Source organism: Anabrus simplex, chromosome 1 (genome assembly GCF_040414725.1).
Source record: "Anabrus simplex isolate iqAnaSimp1 chromosome 1, ASM4041472v1, whole genome shotgun sequence".
NCBI classification, from domain to species: Eukaryota; Metazoa; Arthropoda; class Insecta; order Orthoptera; family Tettigoniidae; genus Anabrus; species Anabrus simplex.
Window position 1 is genome coordinate 939,758,455 of NC_090265.1, and position 24,905 is coordinate 939,783,359.

General features: G+C 38.3%; 1 protein-coding gene across 1 annotated transcript in view; it reads right to left on the minus strand.

Annotated features, from left to right (window-relative positions):
* Nucleotides 1-24,905, minus strand: part of LOC136874976 (uncharacterized) — a 58,987-nt gene that overhangs the window by 19,417 nt on the left and 14,665 nt on the right. The window contains exon 3 of the mRNA XM_067148690.1: nucleotides 17,248-17,403. Coding sequence (XP_067004791.1) covers nucleotides 17,248-17,403 — 156 coding nt within the window. The remainder of the gene's footprint in view (nucleotides 1-17,247; nucleotides 17,404-24,905) is intronic.

A 24,905-nucleotide genomic window follows, 5' to 3' on the forward strand; every position in this document is an offset into this window, starting at 1 on the left:
AATCTTCTGGCAGATGCTCGGAGACAAGATAAGCAAGATCCCCATCATCAAATCAAGATCCTCAGAAGTGACTTCAATGCCCAACTGGGGAAAGAACAAAGATTCAAAGACATAATAGGACCTCACACAGTACGTAAGGAAAGGAACACTGACGGTAAGCATTTAACAGAACTGTGCAGGTTGTACTAGATGAGTATCACGTCCACAGTCTTTCCCAGAAAGCCAAGATACCAGACCACCTGGTAGTCACCGAACCCTGCTGTTGGCTCATTTCAGGTACACCACGTTGCAATCAGCGTGAAACAAAGGATGTGAGAGCTAATGGAACACGGATTCTGACCATTCTCTCACACAAATAAAGACCAAGCTGCTCCCTAAGCAACACGTATCCTTTAATATAATCCCACCGAGAACTCCTCAGTTCCTTTCTGAGAATAAGGAATGCTATATCTGACATCTTGCAAAGAGAAATGAGTGCTTGGAACCAATTGAAGTCCGCCTTTAACCTCAGACAATGGAACTCAATTAAATGACAGGAAAACTGGGAGAATTTCACAACAGTGTGAAAAAGTCATGCAAGATTATCACACACGTGAAGATATCTTACAAACGATCAAGACTGAATTGCTCAATTTCGAACATCCTGAGGAAAGGATACACACAGAAGACCTATCACAGATCATCCTACCATAAGAACCATCAATTCTGCAGTAAGTCACTACCATCATCAAATGACTCAAGAACTGCAAGGCACCCAGAGAAGTGGCATCATTGTGAAAGTTCTGAAAGCAGATGAAAGTTTTATCATCGAGGCTGTACTATGGATCCTGGTCAACTGCTGGAAGACCAGCACAACATCCAATGACTGGAAAACAGCTCTAATACACCCCTTATGCAAGAAAGGTGATCAAAATTAGGTTAACAACTACCAGAGGATATTCATTGCTGCCGACACCCTACAAAGTACTCACCAGGATTCTACAAGACAATGTAGAGAGCCAGAATGACCAGACCATTGGTGAATATCGAGGAGGATTTTGGCGACGAGCTTTAATATTACTGAGATATTCATCGAGGCTTCTGATTTGAAGCCTTACATCCTAATGTCAACTGAGTTAAAAGTAACTCAACACATTGAAGATGCCGCCCGTAATTTCTTCGGGCGCGTGAATTCATTGCTACTGACGGCGCTCGGAGAATCTACGAGCGTATGTTTTCACTATGGCTAGGAAGAGAAGCCGCTATTCCAGTGAGCTCTTACTTCACCAGGACACTGTCTGATGCTTCTAATGAGCATACAGTTTACTAGTTATGAGCTGAAGTCAAGAGCTCTTCTTTGAAAGCATTGATAACACAGCTGCGTTCCAACATAGCCTGTGGCTGCGTCATTGCTCACTCTCAGCTGTGAAACGAGCGGGAAGTACATGCGCACAGACAGGAAAGGAGTGTGTTTCGGGAGCCTGGCTTGTTTGTGTCATTCTTGTGGCTATTATGTCTAATTCCAGCACACAAAATTTAGATAATGAATCCATATTGGATGTTCTTATGGAAGACAGGTTCTGAGATGGAGGACAATGATGATGATTTCATACAACGTGACCATGATGATTCTGACGCTTCAGGCAAGTACACTTATTATTTAGCTCATTTCAAATAGGTACAAAGTGGGTTTTATAATATAGTTTTATTCCAGGTCCCTAATAATTTAGATTGTTTCCTGTGTACAGATGACAACCTGCAGCAACGCGATGCAAGCCCGTCATCAAGTTACGAACTGCGGGAAAAACATCAAAACAAAGGGAGTAAGCGTGCAGTTCAGAGACCCGCTATTGATGACGAATGGTCATCTACCGATAATCTTCCTCAATTACCGGTATTTCAAGAAAAATGCGGAGTCTGAATTCCAGTAGAAAATAACAGTGATGCATGGGAATGTTTTAGTAATTATCTGAACGTAGATATTTTTAGGGACATAAAGTCAGAAACAAATCATTATGCAAGCGATGCAATAAAAAAGAAAAGAAATCTCAATGAACAGATAAAGCAAAGATCTCTCTTTGGCTCCTGAACTACAGTTACACTGAGGGAGATTTATCACTTTTTCGCAATTATCATTCATATGTGTTTGGTTGTGAAGCCAAAGTTGACAGATTATTGGGCAAAATTGCCGATTCTTCAAGCTCCTTTCCCAAGGTCACTCCTATCTAGGGATAGATTTCGAGTGATTTTGTCATTTTTACACTTGAATAACAATCAAACGTATGTTATAAAAGGTCAACCCAACCATTATGCCCTGCATATGATTAGACCGATTTATGACCGTTTTATTAGAAAATGTCTATCAAACTGAAAATTTGACAGTTGATGAGGGCATATGTCCCTTCTGAGGCCAGGTAGGATTCCGTGTTTACATCTACACATATAAAACTAGCAAGATACCCGTGCTTCACTACGGTATTATACTGATATTTATAATTGAATGCTTATTCTTTTATATATAATCTGCCAAAATTCGCGATCTGATTAGTTTTCTGAGAGAATCCGACAAAATTTGCGATCTGGCTCATTTCTGAGAGATTACGGCAAAGTTCCTCCCATTTTTCAATCTTTCTTTACAGCAATCGATTTCGTACTTCCCGGGCTAGGTCCAGGTATTACACCCGGTCAGTTGGGTCCCTAAATCTGTGCCATCTTTTCCTAAAAGCATGTTTAATATGGATCAAATCCTTCGGAAGATCCGACGTGGTGTCGTCTTGGGTGCCTTGGCGGTACTGAACCCAAGGCCAGACTGCATTCTTAGTCATTACCCATCCAGGACCCGATTCCAGCACGGTCCGCACATTTGACGACGGTCCAGAACATTATTATTATTATTATTATTATTGTTATAGATGTTCTGGACCCCACAGCAAGATGCAAGACCACTACTTGGCGGTAAATTACATCTGCCGCCATTGTCATTGTTGACAATGTGACCAGCACCAGTATGTGTGGGATTTCTGGCGATACGAATGACATATTTCTGTGCATTATTGACCTTATTACAGAGGTGAATAATTGGACGGTCAATCTCATTCCTATAGTTTATTTCAAATGTGTTTAAATTTTTATTTATACGTCAGGAGAATCTACTGTAATCTAAGAACGTTCTCAGAAGAAAAAGATGGCTCTATAAAACGAACCCAGGAAAGATTAAAAATGATCGGTTTATGATCAGAATAAGTACATCGAAAATCTAGTCTGTTTCCAGTCAATCGACCGGGTCAGGAATGGAATGAATAAAGCCCCCATCTAGCGGCGACAATAGGAATTGTGACGGCTGCCGAAGCCTGTTGCACTCCTCTGGGGCAATGATGAATGAATAACAAATTAAATGAAATGATATTGGACAGTGTTGCTGGAAAAAATGACAGGGAAAACCGGAGTATCCAGACAAAAACCTGTCCTGCCTCCGTTTTGTCCAGCACGAATGTCACGTGGAGTGATTGGGATTTGAACAACGGAACCCAGCTGTGAGAGGCCGGAGCGCTGCTGCCTGAGCAACGGAGGCTCCTTATAAGTACATTATGAACAGTAAAATCAATTGGTCTCACCTTCTTTTACACCCCCACCGCCGTTAAGTTTATTTAACACCCCCTCCCCAAAAAATTAAAAGAAGGCGTGTTTCTTTATGTTTAAAGGAGATTCCAAACACAAATGTTCACGTCTATTACCTTCACCTTTGAGATATAAGTATCCCCATAAAAATAATTCACTTTTTTGCACTTCCTTTCACACTCCTCCCACCCCCCCCCCCCCCCCACCAAGTGAATTATCTGGCAAAAAAATACTTGTTTCTTTAATAGTAAAGAATCTTCTAAATACCAATTATCATGACTCTAACTTCTTCAGTTTATGATTTATGTGTCCTCATGAAAGAAATTCAACTCCTTTTCACTCCCGCACCCTCCCCTCCTTCAAAGATGATTTCGCCCCCAAAACGCGTTTTTCTTTGTTTTTAAAGGAGATCCAAATACCAATTTTCACGTCTGTAACAACTTTAGTTTTTACTGGATGTAAGTATTCTAATACAATTAAGTCAATTAATTTTTTTAATTCTTTCACCTACCCCTCCACTCCCCTCTTCATTGGATTTTCCAAGAATACGTATTTCTTTACTTTTAAAGCAGATTCCAATATCAAATTTCACGTCTGTAACATCTTTATTTTTGAAATATCAGTAGCCTAATTAAAAGAATTCAACACCATTTTCTGTCACTCCCACCCTCCCCCACCTCCACCCAAGTGGTATTTCCGAAAACTAAATATACACATTTCTTTATTTTCAATAGAGATAAAAAATACCATTTTTCACTTCTGTAACACTTTAAGTTTTTTGAGATATACTGTAGAAATTCTCATTTTAAAAATCCACCCCTTTTCACCCCCCATTATTTGGATTTTCCAAAAACGAAAGAATTCCTGTTTCTTTATTTTTATAGTAGATCCCAAATACCAATTTTCAGGTCTGTAATATCTTCAGGTTATGAAATATAAGTAGCCCCATTAAAGGCATGTAACCCATTTTTCACCCTTTTCCACCCTTCCTATTGGGATTTTCCGAAAACAAAAAATTCATGTTTCTTTATTTTTAAAGGAGATTCTAAATACCAATTTTTACATCTATAAACTATAAAAGTTTTGAGATATAGATTCACTCATTTTAAAAATTCACCCCCTTTTCACCCCTCCCATTAATTGGATTCTCCAAAAACAAAAAATACGTGTTTCTTTATTTTTAAAGGAGATCCCAAAAACCAATTTTCAGGTCTGTAATATCTTCAGTTTCTGAGATATAAGTACCCTCATTAAAGGCATTCAACCCATTTTTCACCCGTTTTCACCCCTCCTATTGGGATTTTCCGAAAACAAAAAAATGTGTGGTTCTTTATATTTAATGAAGATTCTAAATACCAATTTTTACATCTGTAAACTTTCAAAGTTTAGAGACATAGATACACTCATTTTAAAAATTCACCCCCCTTTTCACCCTCCCATTAATTGGATTTTCCAAAAACTAAATAGTACATGTTTCCTTATTTTTAAAAGAGATCAAAAGTACCAATTTTCAGGTCTGTAATATGTTCACTTTCTGAGATATAAGTACAGGTACCCTGATTAAAGGCATTCAACCCATTTTTCACCCCTCCTATTGGGATTTTCTGAAAACAAAAAAAATACGTGTTTCCTTATTTTTAATGAAGATTCTAAATACCAATTTTTATATCTGGAAACTTTCAAAGTTTTAAAAATTTTAAAAATTCATCCCCCTTTTCAACCTCCCATTAATTGGATTTTCCAAAAACTAAAAAGTATGTGTTTCTTTATTTTTAAAAGAGATCAAAAGTACCAATTTTCAGGTCTGTAATATGTTCAGTTTCCGAGATATAAGTACCGGTACCCTGATTAAAGGCATTCAACCCCTTTTTCACCCCTCCTATTGGGATTTTCTGAAAACAAAAAAAATGTGTTTCCTTATTTTTAAAGTTCTAAATACCAATTTTTACTTGTGTAACCTTTTAAAGTTTTGAGATATAGATACACTCATTTTAAAATTTTACCCCCTTAGCGATGGAATATCCAAAAATCCTCTCTTAGTGAGCACCTACATCTTAATATGAATGGATCCTCAAAATTTAATTTCTTTATGTCCAGTAGTTTTGGATCGGCGATATTGAGCCAAAACTACTGGACGTAAAGAAATGAAAATTTAGGGATACGTTCATATTACAATGTAGGTACTCACTGCAGGAGGATTTTTGGATATTCCATCGCTAAGGGGTGAAAAGGGGGGTGGAGTTTTTAAAATGAGTGTATCTATATCTCAAAAACTTAACAGTTTAAAAATGTGAAAACTGGTATTTGGAATCTTCTTTAAAAATGAGGAAACGCATATTTTTTTGTTTTCGGAAAATCTTAAGGGGTGTGAAAAAGTGAAAAAGTGGTTGGGTACCTTTTCTGAAGATACTTATATCTCAAAAACTGAAGATGTTACAGTCTTGAAAATTGGTATTTGAAATCTTCTTTAAAAATAAAGAAACACATATTTTTTGTTTTTGGAAAATCTTCTTAAGAGGGGATAAACAGGAGTCTCAAATATATCTCAAAAAACGTAACATGTTACAGACATGAAAACTGGTGTTGCGAATCTCCTTTAAAATCTCCTTTTTTGTTTTCGGAAAGAAACACTTGGTGGGGGGGGGGGGTTAAAATGAATGAAAAGGGGGTTGAATTATTTTTATTAGGATACTGATACCTCCAAAACTGAAGATATTAAAGTCATGAAAATTGGTATTGGGAACCTCCTTTAAAAATAAAGGAACACGTATTTTTGTTTTCGGAAAGAAACACTTAAGGGGGTTGTAGAAAGGACTGAAAAGTGAGTTGAACTCTTTTTTATTAGGATACTTATGCCTCAAATGCTGAAGATGTTACAGACATGAACATTTGTATTCTTTAAAAATAAAGAAACAAGTGTTATTTTGTTTTTGGAAAATCCACTTAAGGGGTTGGGGTGGGTGAAAAGAGCTGAAGAAAATGTTGAATTATTTTTATGAGAATACATATCAAATACTGAAGATGTTACAGACGTGAAAATTGCTGTTTGGATCTCCTGTACAAGTAAAGGAACATGCATAACTTGTCTTCTCAAAATCCACTTAAGGGGAAGTGTTAAAGGGGGTGAATTTTTAAAATGAGCATATCTACAGTATATCAAAAAACTTTACAGATATTACAGACATGAAAATTGGTATTTTCAATCTCTTTTAAAAATAAACGCATATTTTTTGTTTTCGGAAAAAAACACTTAAGTGGGGTGGGGGAATGACTGAAAAAGTGTTGAATTATTTTTATTAGGATGCTGGTAACTCAAAAACTGAAGGTATTACAGACGTGAAAATTGGTATTTGGAATCTCCTTGAAGAATAAAGAAACACGTATTTTTTTTTACTGTAAAAAGAACGGAAGAGCGAGTTCAACTCTTTATGAGGATACTTGTGTCTCAAAAACTGAACATGTTGCAGACATGAAAATTTGTATTTGGAATCTTCTTTGAAAATAAACACGTATTCTTTTGTTTTTGGAAAATCCACTTAAGGGGGTGGGGTGGGTGAAAAGACATTTTTTTTGCTAGGGGCTTTACGTCGCACCGACACAGATAGATCTTATGGGGACGATGGGATGGGAAAGGCCTAGGAGTTGGAAGAAAGCGACCGTGGCCTTAATTAAGGTACAGCCCCAGCATTTACCTGGTGTGAAAATGGGAAACCACGGAAAACCATTTTCAGTGGGTGAAAAGAACTGAAAAAAGTGTTGAAATATTTTTATGAGGATACTTATACAGTTGAACCTGACTTATACGTATATCAAGGGGAAGAAAATAAATTACTTGTAACTCAGAATTACTTAGAAATCAGACTTACGCAATAGATCACATATTTACTGAAAAACCGATGGAATAGACCTACATGTGTAAATCCTTGCAAATAATAAATACATTAAGACAGAAAATATTTTGAACTTGGCCCAGCATTAAATAAATCAGGTAGTTTGGCTTGTTTCACTTTTCTTGCATTAAGAGTATAAACCTCCTTTAAAAGACTTAGTCATGAATTCAAAGCATTTTCACTACAATTTTTCACACCGATGTAACGCCTACACACTTCGATTACACTTAACACTTCACTCAGTTCAGGTGTCAAGATTCAAGTCGTTATCTCCATCGCCAATGTAACTATCGCTTGTAGCCGCCGCGTTGTTGGCATACATCAGCAATAATCTCTTCATCCGGTAGTTCTCCACATACAGCCAGATTGTCATCGAAATGCACAAAAGTATCGAATTCTACAGCCTCCGGTAGCGTTAGCTCATTGCCAGACAAAACTTCGTCCCCATGATCATCATTAGAGGCAGCCTCTTCTAGTAAGACATCAGCTTTGCGGAAACAGTTGCTGATTGTGGAGGATGACACCTGTACCAGGCAGCCGAAATAAAGTCCACGGCTTATAGCAAATTAATGGAGAGAGGTTCATTTCCTGCATTACTCAGTGTTATTAAATGTTGAACCAGCATTTTTCTATAATGCACTTTGAAATTTGCAGTGACGCCCAAATGAAATGAAATGGCGTATGGTTTTTAGTGCCGGGAGTGTCCAAGGACATGTTTGGCTCGCCAGATGCAGGTCTTTCGATTTGACTCCCGTAGGCGACCTGCATGTCGTGATGAGGATGAAATGGTGATGGAGACGACACATACAACCAGCCCCGTGCCGACGAAATTAACCAATTATGATTAAAATTCCTGACCCGGGCGGGAATCGAACCCGCGACCCCTGTGACCAAAGGCGAGCATGCTAACCATTTAGCCATGGAGCCGGACAATGATGCCCAAATCAAGTTGTTGTAGAACACTGGTATGGTTAGGAGGGAAAATTCCATTCGGACATTCTCCAGAACGATTTGAGGTGGATGTGCTGCACAACGAACCATAAGAAAAAGGATCTTCTTCAGTTTCTTTTTCATTTTAATGTCCAGTGTTTTCAACCACTGTTCTATTTGATTCATATTCCTTAAGTTTTGTTTTCGCACCCTTAAAACACCTCGGATTCTTCGATTTTCCTATCACAAGTGGAGGAAGTTTGTCAGATCCATCTGCATTGGTGGCGAGAAGTACTGTTACACAAATTTTACTTTTCTTCCCTCCATGGCATGAGTCGCCTTTTTCAGTTAATGTTTTATTAGAAGGAGATTGTAGAATAGGCCGGTCTCATCACAACTGTAGATGTTTGGAGGCTGATAATCGTTTACCTCTTTCCAGTGTTGCACATGACGTCGTCCACAGCTTTTTAAATCACCGCAAATTGTTCTCCCTGTGATTCCATGACGATTTTTAAATCATTGCAACCCTCCTGATGAAACCTTGAAAGCAGCAGTGATAATCATTTTAGCTAAATCTATCGCCTTTGCCTCCAGCATGTCTCCACTAATTGGTAGAGCTGCAGCCCGCTTTTGCTGCAACCATGTGAAAAGTACTTTCTCCAAATCTACGTACCTTCCATCTTGCTGACGGCTGCGCTTTGCTGATTTTGAACTTAGTTTTAAGAACTCGTACAAAATAGCGTTTCCTTTACTGATGACTTTTTGTTTTGTGTGGATTAGCGTCCACTTCTTGTATAACTTTTCCTTTTTCTGTTCTCCATGGCTAATCAAAAGCAACTGAACGACACATCTACTGTTCAACAGTAAACACCAGATACCGGCATCGTGGACATTTTACTTCTCCGTTGTTCCCATGAAAGAAATTCTCATATTCAAACAAATTTACTGTATTTTCTTTTGTTTCCGCACCGAAACCACCCACTTTGCTTATAATGTATCTTAATCTTTGGTGGCGTGTCAAAAATGATGAAGGTGCATCAAAAACGACGAAGGTAGAGGAGGAGCAAAGGGGACTCGCCTTTGTTAAGCCGCCAGTAAGTAAGGGTCAACAATGTCACTCGGCGAAACTCTGTGTTCTGTTTCAACACCGAAACCCAATCGCTCTACTTCCGCCTACGCTAACAAAGACGAAACTTCATAAATACAGTCGTTTTTTTAAAAGCACATTCTCATTACAATTACGCAAAACTCAGTTATATTTCACTGGCACGTATTACGTATAACAGCGAATTACGTATAAACGGATTACGTATAAATAAGGTTTAATTAACACGCTTTTAAATTACATTTTCCGGGACCTAAAGGAAATTACGTACAAATACAAATTACGTAGAACAGAGTTACGTATAAAGCAGGTTCAACTGTATATCAAATACTGAAGATGTTACAGTCGTGAAAATTGGTACTTGGATCTCCTGTAAAAGTAAAGGAACATGCATCATTTGTTTTCTGAAAATCCACTGATGGGAAGTGTTAAAGGGAGTGAATTTTTAAAATGAGCAAATCTACATTATATCAAAAACTTACCACATATTTTAGACATGATTTTGGTATTTTCAATCTCTTTTATAAATAAAGTAACACATATTGTTGTTTCGGAACAAATACTTAAGGGGTGGGGACTGTAAAAGGGGATGATTTCTTTTTATGAGGATACTTATATCTCAATTACTGAAGATGACACAGACATGAAAATTTGTATTCGGAATGTCCTTTTAAAAAAGAAACACGTATTATTTTGTTTTCGAAAAATCTAATTAAAGGGAGAGAGATAAATTAATTGAAAAATGAGTTGAATTCTTTGTTTGAGGATACTTATATCTCGAAAACGAAGAATGTTACGGACGAGAAAAGTGGTATTTGTAATCTCCTTTAAAAATTAAGGCACACGTATTCTGTGGCGGGGGAGCCAGGGTGGAATCAACTTAAGGGGGCGTAAAAGGAGTTGATTTTTTTATGAGGATACAAATAAGAAGTGGACTTAAAACAATACACCCCTAAGGGGGTTTTGTCTAGGGGTGAGGAATGATGACAAAAATAAGCATTTACATGAAACCGTTTGAATTATGAAGTTAAAATTCCAAAAGATATCCTAGGTTTTAATTAACAGGAGGTATGAAACAAATTTAACCGCTCAAAGTGTGAAATGGGGGTTAAGATCCAAAAACAAATATGTTCCTTCCTTCCTACGGAACGGTTTAACGTACGAAGACAAAACTCCAATTCCTAGGTGTGGAACAGGAAATAGTTTTTACGTTCCAATCCTAAAGTGTTAAATGAGGTTAGCTCCGTAAACGAAATTATTCATCCCCCAAAGCTGTTTGACGTAGAAAGTTGTAATTGTACTAGATGGGTGTTCTTTTATGCCCTAGGTATAAAATATCGTACACTTCAAAATATTTCTCCCCTAAGGGGTTTAGATGGGGGTTGATCCTCCGAAACCCTTTCAGGCACTAACTTATTTTCTTTATGAAAGTTGGTCTTCGGTACTCTAGATGTTAACAAATATTTAAAAACATTCACCCCTTTAAAATTATTCATTTCTCCATTACTGTTCGATGTACAAAATCAAAATTTCACAGATTGTCGCCTTTACATCCCAGATTTTAAATAAGATGGGGTTTAAAACATTCAAATTCTTCCTTATGGGTTTCATATGAGGGTTAGATCATAAAATAAATAATAATTCCCCCCCCCCAAAACGTTTGACGTACGAAGTGAGGGCGTATTTTACAGGCTTAGCTGACAGTGGACTCTCTAAAACGTAAAACATTGAATAATAAATTTCAGTTTAAAGCCGTAGCAAAGCACGGGTATCTTGCTAGTAAAGAATAAGCCAAACAAATATGGAATCAAGTTTTACATTGTCAGTGATGCAGAATCTGGTTACGTTTACTACTGCAAAATTTATACAGAGTCGGCTAGGGGAAGAAACAACACAGTTCAGGAACTAATAAACCAGTTATGTGGTCCTTATTTCAACAAGGGTCACACTATTTATATGGACAGATTCTTTACCAGTGTTCCATTGTTTCATCATTTGTGAAGCAAAAAAACAATGGCAGTTGGCACTGTTAAAAAAATAGGAAAAACCTACCGACAATTTTCAAAATAACTAAACTGAGAAAGGGGGAAGTGTTATTCAGACGTAAACAATATTTACTTGCATTAAGTGGAAAGACACAAGAGATGTTTATTGTCTTTCATCAAGACATGGGGCAAAAATGACAAGTGTTCAGGTAAAATGTAGGGGAAGAAACATAAACAAAGAAAAGCTCAATCTAGTATTAGATTACAATAAAAATAAAACTGGAGTGGATCATTAGTTATTATCCATTCCAACGTAAGCAACTGAAATGGTGGAAAATATTTTTTCCATACTTTTTGCATGGCTATTGTAAATTCCTTCATAATTTACAAGAAAACCTGGTCAAATCCAAAGAAAGCACATTTAGAGGGCTTTATGATTGAATTAGCAAATAAGTTTGTGGAAATAGGAGGCACTGACAATCCAGAACCCAGCATGAGTAATATCACAAATTCTGCTGCGTGACTGGGAGGCATTTTGCTGAAAGAATTCCACCCTCCACAGGGAAGCAGATGCATCTAGGTGCTCTAAAGTATGTTCAGACAAAGGCCAAAAGAATAATGGAAAGATATTTAGGAGGGAAACGCAGTGGTTCTGCAGCATTCGTGATATTGGTTTGTGTATGCCGGATTGTTTCAAGGCCTACCACACTAAAGCTAATTACTGCTTGTAAACAATGATAGCCATGCGAATTGACCTCGTAGGCTAGACTATGTATATATCAGTAATATGTTTTAGTTCATTTGTTCTCAATATTTGCAAAATTTTAAAATATTAACCTGACTGGTATCCATAGCGACAGAAAAAAAAATTATTGCTTGTAAAACATACCCTGTTCATGAATGTTTTTAAAAAATAAACCGCTGTACTATTATAATAATTAAAACATATGTTTGTGAAGAGGAAAGTCAGGTCTTTCTAATTATTCCAACAGTTTTTACAACCATCGCTTTACTTAACTGTAAAAAAAAAGCTTTTTAAAATGTAAAAAATCCTGCATTTTCTGGAGGATATCACGTTCAAATATGGCCGTCTCCAAAGTGTTAAATGCTCTTCAGCCTGTCAAACACACAGGTTAAATATAAATATTATACTACAACATACCTGTAAAAAAGAAATATTAAACAAGGGATAAAAATACACACTATTAAACAAAGAATGACATGTTTCATTCTTAAGAGAACATTATCAGATTCTATCAAGTCACACTAAATTGTTTGTCCAACCCCTGTCCCATTCCTCTACGGGGTCAGGAATGAGGGGAGATGAATCTGTCGTGGCAGGTGCCTGTTGCCCTTCCTGATGTCAACCTCATCAGAGGAGTTAATGAGATGAAATGAATGACGTGATATATGATAGTAGGAAGGGAAAGGGTGAAACCCGGTGCTGGCACATAGCCTACTCCTGTCGAATAGCACCAAGGGGTCTGCTCAAGGCTTAACATCTCCATCCAACAGACGAATCACCATCAACAGCGTCACATGCCCTCACTCCATGTGAGCACTGCAGAGAGGTTTGGAAATTAATCCAGACTTTTGGCACACAATCTAGTGATTAGAAATTGTATACCACCACCTCCCCTACCTTGCCAGCCAACATTCTGACGGGGAACATTTTTTCGACCAGCAGGACTCAAACCGGCTACCCTCGATGTCAGGCCATTTAAACTTCTCTGCCTTAATGATCATGGTCCTGCTTTATCTCCACTCCAGCATTTGTTTGGATAACCGTTGCTCTGTCACCAACATGGGTCCAATAGCTGTAATCCACTGATCTATTTTCGCCACGTCACGTCCTTCCCCCACCACCACGTCATGCCCCTCTATTTGTCACATCATTGATACAATTATATCTCGTATTTCAATTCTTTATGTACACTATGCAAGGGTTCTTAATGAGCATCTTAATGATCATGTCATTTGCATTCACGTGAATGGCTTTCATTGTTTTTATTACCATCGATTTATTATTTTATTGATTTATTTTTATTTAATGGGTTGGTTAATTTTTTTTAATTTTCCTTTTGTAATTTAAGCTACGTTTACATGAGCAACTTTAATAACTAAGGGATAGTCTAACGAGCTTTTTAAAGAGAAGGAAAGATGGATGGATGAGAAATGATGGAGGCCACTGGTGAAATCTCCTTCAAGTTTCCCCACAAAGAGGCTAGCTCGAATTTGCACCATACAGGCCCCTCTGTTACTGCCATCAATCCAGAGAAAAAATTGGTTTTAGAAATTTTAAAGGTTTGTGGTGAGGATGGCACAGACAACATGGAGGCAGAATATGATTTACAAGAGGCTGCCATAAGCCCAGTTTTTTTTTTCCCCTTTGTGGCTATTTCTAGCCGAGTGCAGCCCTTGTAAGGCAGACCCTCCGATGAGGGTGGGCGGCATCTGCCATGAGTAGGTAACTGCGTGTTATTGTGGTGGAGGATAGTGTTATGTGTGGTGTGTGAGTTGCAGGGATGTTGGGGACAGCACAAACACCCAGCCCCCGGGCCACTGGAATTAACCAATGAAGGTTAAAATCCCCGACCCGGCCAGGAATCGAACCCGGGACCCTCTGAACCGAAGGCCAGTACGCTGACCATTCAGCCAATGAGTCGGACATAAGCCCAGTGAGGAGGTCAAAGTAAATTACAATTTAGTATCTGGTATTGAGTAAGCATTTATTCACCTTGTAAAAATTCCTCTTTTTTAATATTATGCCAACAAAATATAATGATAATTTCAATTATTTATGGCAAGCATAAGACACAAAGAAATGTTTTTAATTGTGTGGTTAAAATTCTGTTATTCTAGAGTTTTAAACAATATATAACATTCTCATAAATATGTGTTCATATACCGTATTTACTCACCTATTAGGCCCATTTTTTCCCATTTTAACAGCCAAAAAAAGTAGAGGGGGGTCCAATACGCGATAACCTCAAATTTTGTGCAGCGAACACATGACTTCTAGTCTATAAAAATTGTATGTGTAAACATTCTACACTATTCTTTAACAAACTTATGAATGTATTTGAGTTATACTGGCTATTTTCGTTGGAAGGCAGTATTTCTAAACATAAAAAGATAATAAATGGTGAACACGACATTTAGGCCTACATATAAAGTAAATATAGTCAGTTTTAGTTACTCATATCACGTTACATCTCATTCATTCCTCTAATGAGGTTGACATCAGAAAGGGCATACGGTCGTAAAAACTCGCTACGAAGATTCGTCTCACTGCATACTCAACCCCGTAGATAAAAGGGATAAGGGTATCATATTATCATATAATTCAATATTGATACGAAAGAACTTGATGGCCAGTCATTTGTCTCTGTAAGTTCAGTAGTGGGCCTACCACGCAGTAAACCTGATCGCTGCTTTCATTTGAATTATTGCCTTGCGCCGCCAACTTCCCTGCCCTACTACTGGCGTGTCAGCATTCTAAGTGACGTCATCCTCACTGCCATCTCATCAGCCGCGTCAGTCATGCTTCATTCTCTTTGAGCCATGCATTGCAACTGAGAGCATACGAGGTTCCGTCTTTTTGAACCTTTTAAAAATAGTTTGTTCCCAACTATAGAGTCTAAACAGTGTGAATCTATTCCCAAATGGTTTCTGGAGATGGTCTCCGACATTCCCAGTTGGTGTATGTGTAACAGAAGTCACTCCTTCCGAATAATGCCGTGCTATAGAAGGTGTGCCAAACCACGAGCTGATAACTAGCGTATTGTATGTTATGAGTTGTACTTCCAAATGTAATACATAGTGACTGGAAACATACTTTTGATAACTGTGGCTGTTGAAACCCAGACCCTTATTTTGAAGTATATTTCATGTTGTTCTCTACATTTATTACATCAGGATTTACATAAACAGCTGTCAATGAGATAAGACAGACCACATTGTTTAGGTTAGGTATGTTATCGCCCGGATAGTGCCAAAAGTTCCTCGACGGAAAGAATAAAAATAAATAACAGGAAAGTTTGCCGCATTTATGAATATATACAGGTGTGGCGGTAATGCGTTTTATTATCATAATGTTTAATTTTGTACGTTCGTTGTCTTGTTTTTTTATTAACGGATGCCCTAGTATGTTTTGTTTGGCATATCCGAAAATCGTTTAAAAGTACAGTACATGAAACTTTTAGTGAGACCAGGTTTTACGGGGGTGAGGAGTAAGGAGGGAGGTCTCCCGGTTCTGGTAATACTGCCAACTGAATGGAAATGAAAAGTGAATTGAATCAATAGTATGATCGATCAATATGAATTTTCTAAACCTAACCCAACAACTGTGTCACACATTATATAACATTTCTTGATGTGAATCTTGTTCCTAGCATGAATTCTATATTTTGGCTTTGCTGTGTAAACAACAACAGTACTAGTACGTAAAGTGGACGCCAGATGTCTCACGGCAATGCATAATCGATTCATAATTTGTGTTTCGAAGGTTGCCAATACGAACCTCAAAGACAACCGAGGGCCGATTCAGCACTAGGGAGCCCAGATTTCACTAAAAGTTTCTTGTACTGCACGTGGGGACATATTATTATTTGTTAGGCACGTTGGCAAGTAAAACAATTGTTTTAATTGGATAGCTTTTATCACGTTTTTAAACTTACTTCTCTCCAAAAAATACCTATATTCACCCGAGTTACGAGATGTTAAACGATCACTTTGTTAATGATCTCTCCTGCTATATAAATAGCAACAACCGTGAATATTTCTCAACTAAAGTAAATTCGTTTCCTCATCCCGAGGTGGTACAGCTTTCTTTAGACACACCCCCAGTGGAGGGGAGTTATATGTACCATTTTTACCACATATCAACCTCCCTGCCACTCGTAAATCTCTGGCAGTATGGTTCCGGGAATCGAACTCAGACTCCCGGGAACGGCAGCTAATTGTGCTAACCATTACGCTGGCAGACATTATTAACTACAAAACACAGACATACAGCATGACTGATACATGCTTGCAATGCGCGAGTTGGTCACGATGCTAGGTCTATTCACCTATTTGTGCGACATAAGAGCTACAGTAGGCCTACGCTACGGAGGCGGACATTTCTTAACTACGAAACACAGATGTACCGCATGGCTTTGATGCGTTTTCAATGCGTAGGTCGTACGGACTAAACTATTCACAAATTTATGCAATGCCATCAGAGCTGCAATAAGACTTGTACCCACTTCAAAGCGGAATCGTTGTTCTTCTCTGATGAATTACGTTGGGGGGTCTTATATGCAAGATTTATCTTTTTCATTTTCTTCGTCTCGAAAAGCCTGGGGGGGTTTAATACACGAGGGGGTCTAATACATGAGTAAATACAGTATATGTAAATAATGGCTGGAATCAGTCCACACTAAAATGAAATGGTGTATAGCTTTTACTGCCAGGAGTGCCGAGGACACGTTCGGCTCGCCAGGTGCAGGTCTTTTGATTTGTCTCCTGTAGGCGACCTGCGCATCGCGATGAGGATGAAATGATGATGAAGGCGACACATACAAGCAGCCCACGTGCCAGCAAAATTAACCAATGATGGTTAAAATTCCCAACCCTGCTGGGAATCGAACGTGGGATCCCTGTGACCAAAGGCCAGCATGCTAACCTTTTAGCCATGGAGCCAGACTCACACTAAGGTAAGAGATAAACACACTAATTAGTATGCAGCCAAACATACCTTAAGCTCTTTAGTTTCAATTTTTCCTGTTCCTTCTGTATCAAATAGGTCAAATGCCTCTTTGATGTCTGCTTTTTGCTCATCAGTTAATTCAAATTTAGGACCACTTGACTTCTTCCTGCTTCCTGTTGTAGCCTGCTTCCGGAATCCTGAAGTCTAGAAAAATAATTTAAACTACATGACTACAAACAACTTCCTTGAGGGCATGTTCTTACACAACATAGCAAAATAATTCTCAATAACTGATAAACAAACAAGCCTAAGTTTAAAACATGTTAAGAATATGTTTCCGTGGATCTGTGCACCTATAGAATAAGACAGAAATGGGGGAAAAAAGTAAGACTCTCCAGAGAAGAAAATTGGATAACCACCAATGACGGGTGCACTGAACCATCATTACCCACTCCAACACATTCAGATATTGAATAGTCCATATAGTTGGTCCAAAAAAGGCTAAGTTATAATATCACTTATTACCTCTCCAGATGTATGAGACCCACTGAAAGCTTACCATCTGGACACTCTAAATGTCAGATCCTGTGAAAGTTATAGAACATGAGATCAAGAAAAGATAAACATGTACAGACAACTTTTCAGTAAAAATTGACACACCAAAGGTGTGAATGCAAAGAAGATTAGACAATAGTATGTATATCATCACTGCCGGGACAAAACCTCCTATGTGAAATATTTTAGCTTAGAACTTTGGCTGGTAAGATTCTGTCATCTAAGGTGCAATATTGTATGAATATCATCATGGCATTATCACTCATCATGTATGTGCTGCGGGTCAGTGTATCTCCAAAAATATTATCACATAGGAGGTTTTGTCCTGGCAACGACGATATGCTTCAGTGTCTGCTGCCTTCAAAATCAAGTAAAAAAGATAACCAACACAACTAAGTATCCAAAACACATGGATATGGAAAAGTTGAAAGTAAAAGTGATATCAAGAAATTTGCCCATTTTTAATATAATATTCACAACTGATTTCTGAGGTGTTTGACACAAGAACAACGAAAACAAAGTTTGGGACCATAAGGTAAAAGGTTATTTTGGTCTCACTTTAGTATACCGTACACATCAACAGATATCCTCAATTCCATAGATTTATAATTATTGTGATGTAGGTGGACACACCAGCATGAAATATGCAACACATGATAAATGCTGAAGAAATTATTTCTACTGTAATTATCTATTTAATCAAAGTTTAGTACATTATCCCATATTTTTAGACAGAGAGATTGTTGGCTTCATTTTGTGAGCAATCAATGAAGTGTGGATTGTTTATTGCACTAGCCTTGATTTTTTCCTTGCACAACCTGGAAAACATATCACTGGATGTGAGGTAATGATGTTTTCCCTCTCTTCAAGCACTTGTTGTAGTGTTGCATTGTAATCTTTTCAGTCACATGTGTTTATAAGATGATTCTATCATTATCTTAATCAGTTTTCTAGAGTAAACATGCCTGAAGATGCTACAAAGCTGTTGCTTTAGTGGAAGATGGTTGCAGCATGCATTTCATTGCAGAAGTGCTGAGAACGGCACCTTCCACATTTCCAGAACTTTAAGAAGATACAAGGAAACTGGAAGCTATTCAAGGACACCAGGATCTTATAGCTTCAATTCTCCACAAACATCACACTACCACCACTGAAGAACAAAATCAACTCAAGCAAGTTCGAGGAGGTCAATGTTAGTGAGACAACTGTCCGAAGAAGACTTGAAGAAGGTAATCTTCAATCCAGAAGACCTACTAAAGACCCAGAATTCACCAAAGAGCATCACGCAGCTCGACTGCATTACACAAAGGAACATTGCGGCTGGATATTACAACAATGGGAGCAAGTACTGCTGAGTCACGATTTTGCCTGCAATCACCTGACAGTAGACAAAGGGTCTGGACAAGGCCTGAGAAAAGGTATTCCCCTTGCATTCTCACCCAGGAAGCCTTTTCAGGGTGGTTGTCTGATGGAATGGATAGGAAACAACATGACTCCAAGGACAGATTTGGTCTTTGTGGAATATAGGAGCTTCACAGCACATCTGTAAGTGGAGGGAATCCTTCTGGAAGATGGCGTACATTTCACTCCCTTTATTGGGGATGGTTTCACACAAATGCAAGACAAAGCATGCCCACATGTTGTGACATGTTTGCAACAGTTCTTGGTTGGAGCAGAGATTCATGTTATGGTTTGGCCTACTTGAAGCCCCGATTTGAATCCTATTGAGCATTCATGGGGCCAGCTGGTGAGAATTGACTGTCGGTACTACCCAGACACCCTACAGCACCTACGCGAGGTCCTCCTGGAAGAATAGGAGACGATTCCTCAAGAGGACATTGCAGCATTAATTAGGAGCATTCCTGAAAGGTTGAATACCATCAAGATTGGTATACAACAACACAGGTTTCTGCATCAGAAGGTTTTTACTGCGCTTAGGTTATGACGTCACAGAGAGACGTACCTCAATGAGGGTTCCCACCCGCCGCCAGTCTCACTAAAGGTACTATTTTGCTGAAACAGCCCATCGTCGTGGTTGGCAGAGTTAAAGTCGGAACACTTTTGTTGCAACTATTCAGCAGCTAGTGATCAGTCCACTGTCACATCTAGACTCTACCAGGACCAAGTCGAGGAAGTGTTCAAACGCAGTTTTCACCGTTAAGTTGTGAACATATCCCCCCAAAAAAATGTCTCTGATTCTGATGACGAAACCCTTATAGAGAATGTGTAGAATCATCCTGTGAGTTTCAGTCACAAACACAGACTTTCAGAATATAAACAATAATACCAGGAGGAAAACTGAAGATGCTGATGGGAAAGATGGTAAGTTTATATCTTTAAATTACAATATTTTATTTCTTAATTGCTAAATAATATGACTCGATGATCCGAGGTAATTTGGGAAGGAATGTACCTCAGATTTGAAATAACTCGGACTACACAGAGCAACATAGGGAAAATCGTGAAACATGAAAAAATCAGCAACAATTGAAGCTAAGGTCCTGTATTTTTTATAGTGTTATGGCATGGATTAAGATTATTTTTTGAAACAAGTCCTTAACTGACTTCTGTTTCTGAATGGTGCATTGTTTCTATGCAGCAATGTCACGCCATCACTCGCACAGCAGGGTGTTGGTGGGAGTTGCCTCCAGTTGTTCTTCGTAGTGTAATGACGCCTCCAGCGCAGTGAGACACTTGCTATGAGACATATTTGGTGCCACCTCTACTAAAATTCTTCCTCTTTATCTTCTGTTGGTTCATTCAATACTTCAATGACTGATGCATTTGTAAGTTCATACTATTCATCACTTTTCATTCATTCATTCATTCATTCATTCATTCATTCCATCACTTCAATTTCACTAGCATCTTTACATCCGAGTATATGTGAGATTAGATCTGACAAGTTTGGTATGTCACCATTAGACATCGGATTTGTATGCAATGATTGATGCATTTGTAAGTTCATACTATTCATCACTTTTCATTCATTCATTTATTCATTCATTCATTCATTCATTCATTCATTCCATCACTTCAATTTCACTAGCATCTTTACATCCGAGTATATGTGAGATTAGATCTGACAAGTTTGGTATGTCACCATTAGACATCGGATTTGTATGCAAATGCATATTTTATTTGCCGATATGTAGACTCCAACACCAACAAGGAAGTGCGTTTGAAGGTGAAATTGGATGGATTATTATGTTTAATAGTGCATTTGGATGCATATTTGTATATATTTGAGATTAGTGCATATGTTTCAAATTTTGGATTTATTGTGTATGTTTTTGACTTTTATTGTGTATATTTTAACATGTTTTACAAGCAGTCTTCAGGAAAATGTTAATTAATGCCATGAACTCTTTCGGCAATGAAACAGTTGAAAAGAAACTGGCACCTATCAAGATACACTTCCGAATCGTACCAGAATCAAGCTAGAAGCTAGAAACATATGGATTACGTCTTAGTGGTTTGCTGGACATTATGGAGAACGTGAAGCGCGAACTGGAAGGTATCCCAGAAAAGCTCGGACTCTATATACAAACAAAATATCGTGATGTCTGTAAACAAAATCCAGCTACATGTTATAGCGTACTGCAAAGCGAATTAAGGACAGGAAAAGTAAGATGTGCAGTGTAAAATGAAAGAGGAATATGTATTTAAGTGTGTTTCTTCAAGTTTGTATTTTTATCAAGGTTCTCTTACAACCTTACTAATTGATTTACCATATGAATTAATTAACACACTGTGTCTTATCTAGGAGACGTATGCATATTGTTTTAACAGTGAAATGAAATGTCGTATGGCTTTTAGTGCCGGGATATCCCAGGACGGGTTCAGCTCGCCAGGTGCAGGTCTTTCTATTTGACACCCGCAGGTGACCTGCGCGTCGTGGTTTTAACAGTGAACACTGATAGATTGAAACATCTCACAAATTATGCACGGATTGTTTGTATTAGTGGAACAGCAGCAGCCGTTAATGTGATTTTTTATATTATTTTTTACAATTTATTTTACGTCGCACTGACACAGATAGGTCTTATGGCGACGATGGGATAGGAAAGGGGTAGGAGTGGTAAGGAAGCAGGAAAGGCCTTAATTAAGGTACAGTCCCAGCATTTGCCTGGTGTGTAAATGGGAAACCACGGAAAACTATCTTCAGGGCTGCCGACAGTGGGGCTCGAACCCACTGTCTCCCGGATACAAGCTCACAGCTGCACGCCCCTAGCTGCATGGCCAACTCGCCCGGTTTTTTATTTTTTTATTCAGTTGTTTATTCATGATCATGATTTTAAGTATTAGTGTGAGTGAATCGTGTGTGTGTAGTAAAGGAATATTATGTTTGCATTTCACACAGGTGTTTAATAGCATGAAAATACGTGCATACTTAAGTGCATATTTCACCTCTTTTTGCAGCATAGTTGTATGCTTACAGCATATAAATCTGATGACTAGTCATCATCATTGCTGTCATCAGAGTTAGTCAGCAGACACAGCATTTCCTAAAATCTTCTTCGATGATTTTGTGTCTCTGGCTTCACTTCATCCCACGATTCTGCTAACCAATACACTACGTCCTTCATGGTTATCTGTTTGAGGAAGTTTGTGATGTTTTCCTTACGTTCTGTTGCTTCAGGAATGAATGTAGCAGGCGGTGGCGATACTTTTTTTTAGACATCCCAAAACGCCCTGATCCATAGGTTGTATCAAACGCATTATGTTGGGGGCAAAAATAAAACACAAATTCCATCACATCCTAGTTCCTGTTCATCTGGATGTGATACTGGATTGTCCAGCAATAAAACTGCTTTAAAAGGTAGACCCTTCTTTCTCGTAAACGTTATAATTTCAGGCACGACACACACGCGCGTGATCATAGCAGGCGAGGCACAATACAATGACATGACAGGAATAAGCATAGAATGAAACTCTGTAGAAAATTCATTTTAAATTTGTGAGAAGAAAAATTCAAATAACGCTCAGATTTATCACAGCCTCGGATTTCTGAGACTCGGATTTGCAAGACTCTACTGTATGTATAAAATCAAGTGGAATGCATTAAAACGAAATTAATACGTAAAGTTAAATTATTTTTAACATGAAATGTATTAGACAAGTATGTCTGTCTGTTAGGTCATCAGCCCAGAGGCTGGTTGGATCCTCAAATAGCACCACCAAAGGTTATGCGGTTATAAGGAAACCGCAAAAACCAATGGCAGCACCAAAATGAGGCGTACTAGGCAAGACGAGGAGCGAGGTAGTTTGCCATTGCTTTCCTCACTGGGTCAGAAAGTGCTATTGCAGCACGACTGACCCTATGAGCAACACCTTTCATAACACGCAGATGCACTAGTCGTGCTCTGAATGCCATTACTCAGCACCACCCATACCCCAGCAGCTTCCATATTGTCACAGCCATGGATTAGACTGGGACTTCAGTGAAAGCTACACTTTACTCTGGCCTGTGCCAAGAGATGGATACAAAAGTACTGTATCCATCAAGAAATGGCAGCAGGCAATTAGACAAGTATAAAAGAGATAAATTATCAAGGCACAACTTATATTTTAGGCTAATGTTTTGCCATTTCTTGTCCACTTGATCAGTTTGAGAAGCAATGGAAAGACATGTGGGATAATTACTATAGAAGGGGAAACTGCCTCCTGGATCTGCTGCACTACCGTTCTCGAGAAAGTCGCTAATGTTTGAATGTTTGGAGTTTTTAAGTGATGTGCAAAAAGGGAGACCGTCTTTCTGCGATAATTCACAACAGGAATCTAGCGATCATGAACAAGTGATCTCCTATGAAAACGAAAAGTGACAGCACCAGGAGAGCACATTCTCAAATTGTACAGGATGGCGACAGTCAGATGACCAGGTCATGCCCGTCATTCACTGCAAAAAGTGACACTTCTCCCAGTGCCAGTGGTACATACGTGGCTAGATCAAGATCATCAATACATTCAGTACAAAATCAAATTGCAGTGGGTTAAGCCTGAAGAACCTTCTATAAATATCTTCATCATTTTGCAGGTGATTTCTTATCAGGGTCATGGAAAACCCCAAACATTTTACTAACTACTCTTGATGAAAGGTGTATAATTTAATCTTCTTCTACTTCTTCCTCCAACAAGAACAATGTAATTAAATCTAAATACATCTTCTAAAATATTACACTTTGTTTACCCTCCCAAACCTTCATCAAAATGATTTCTTTCCGTCTTGAACAGCAGTCGGCAATTGTGGCAGGTAGTTTTGGCGAAATACACCAGCAGTCAATGTAATTATATCTAAATACATCTTCTGAAATATTACACTTTGTTTACCCTCCCAAACCTTCATCAAAATGATTTCTTTCCCTCTCAAACAGCAGTCGGCAACTGTAGCGGGCAGTTTTAGCGAATTACACCAGCAGTCACCGCCAACCGTTCCAGCTAACTGCTGTGACGGGCAGTTTCAAGTAAGTTCCATAATATCTTTATAGAATGTGTGCAATAATGTGCAAGTTTTCTTTAATATGTGAAAGTGAGTTGCAGTTTTCTTTTTATAATTTTATGGTACTTTCTATTAATTAGCCGCTAGTGGTGAATAGCTGCTTTTGTATTCCAGTGTTATTCTGACTTCGACATGACTAGATTTTAAGTCACAAGTTGTATTTAAACATGCCAGGTATGAGGCATATGGTTGCAAGGCAAGGGAAAAACCAGGTAAGTTCCCTCCAAACGTTACACCAAATATTTCAGTTTCCCAAAAGATGAGGAGCTAAGAAAGCAGCAAATCCAAGGATATAGGCATGATGGAAAGTGGAATGCGGATTTGTGACGGGTGTGTTCCGAACAATTTCTGACAGCAATTTTGAACGGGGTCTAAGGAGCGAATTGTTAAGGCTTCCTCGCTAATGTATCCTTAACAAAGACACTGTTCCCTTTATAAATTTGAGTGTTTTGCAAAGTACAGGGTGTCACATAACAGAGTAAGGAGGAAGGAAGAGACAAAAAAATGGCTGACAAATTGTTAAAAGATTCAGAACATAACATGACTATTGAAAGTTCACCACCTCCTCAGGTCTGTGATAATACTATGACCCTGATTGAAGAAATGGAAAGGTTGAAAAAACAGTGAAGTTAAATGACAAAAGGAAAACTAA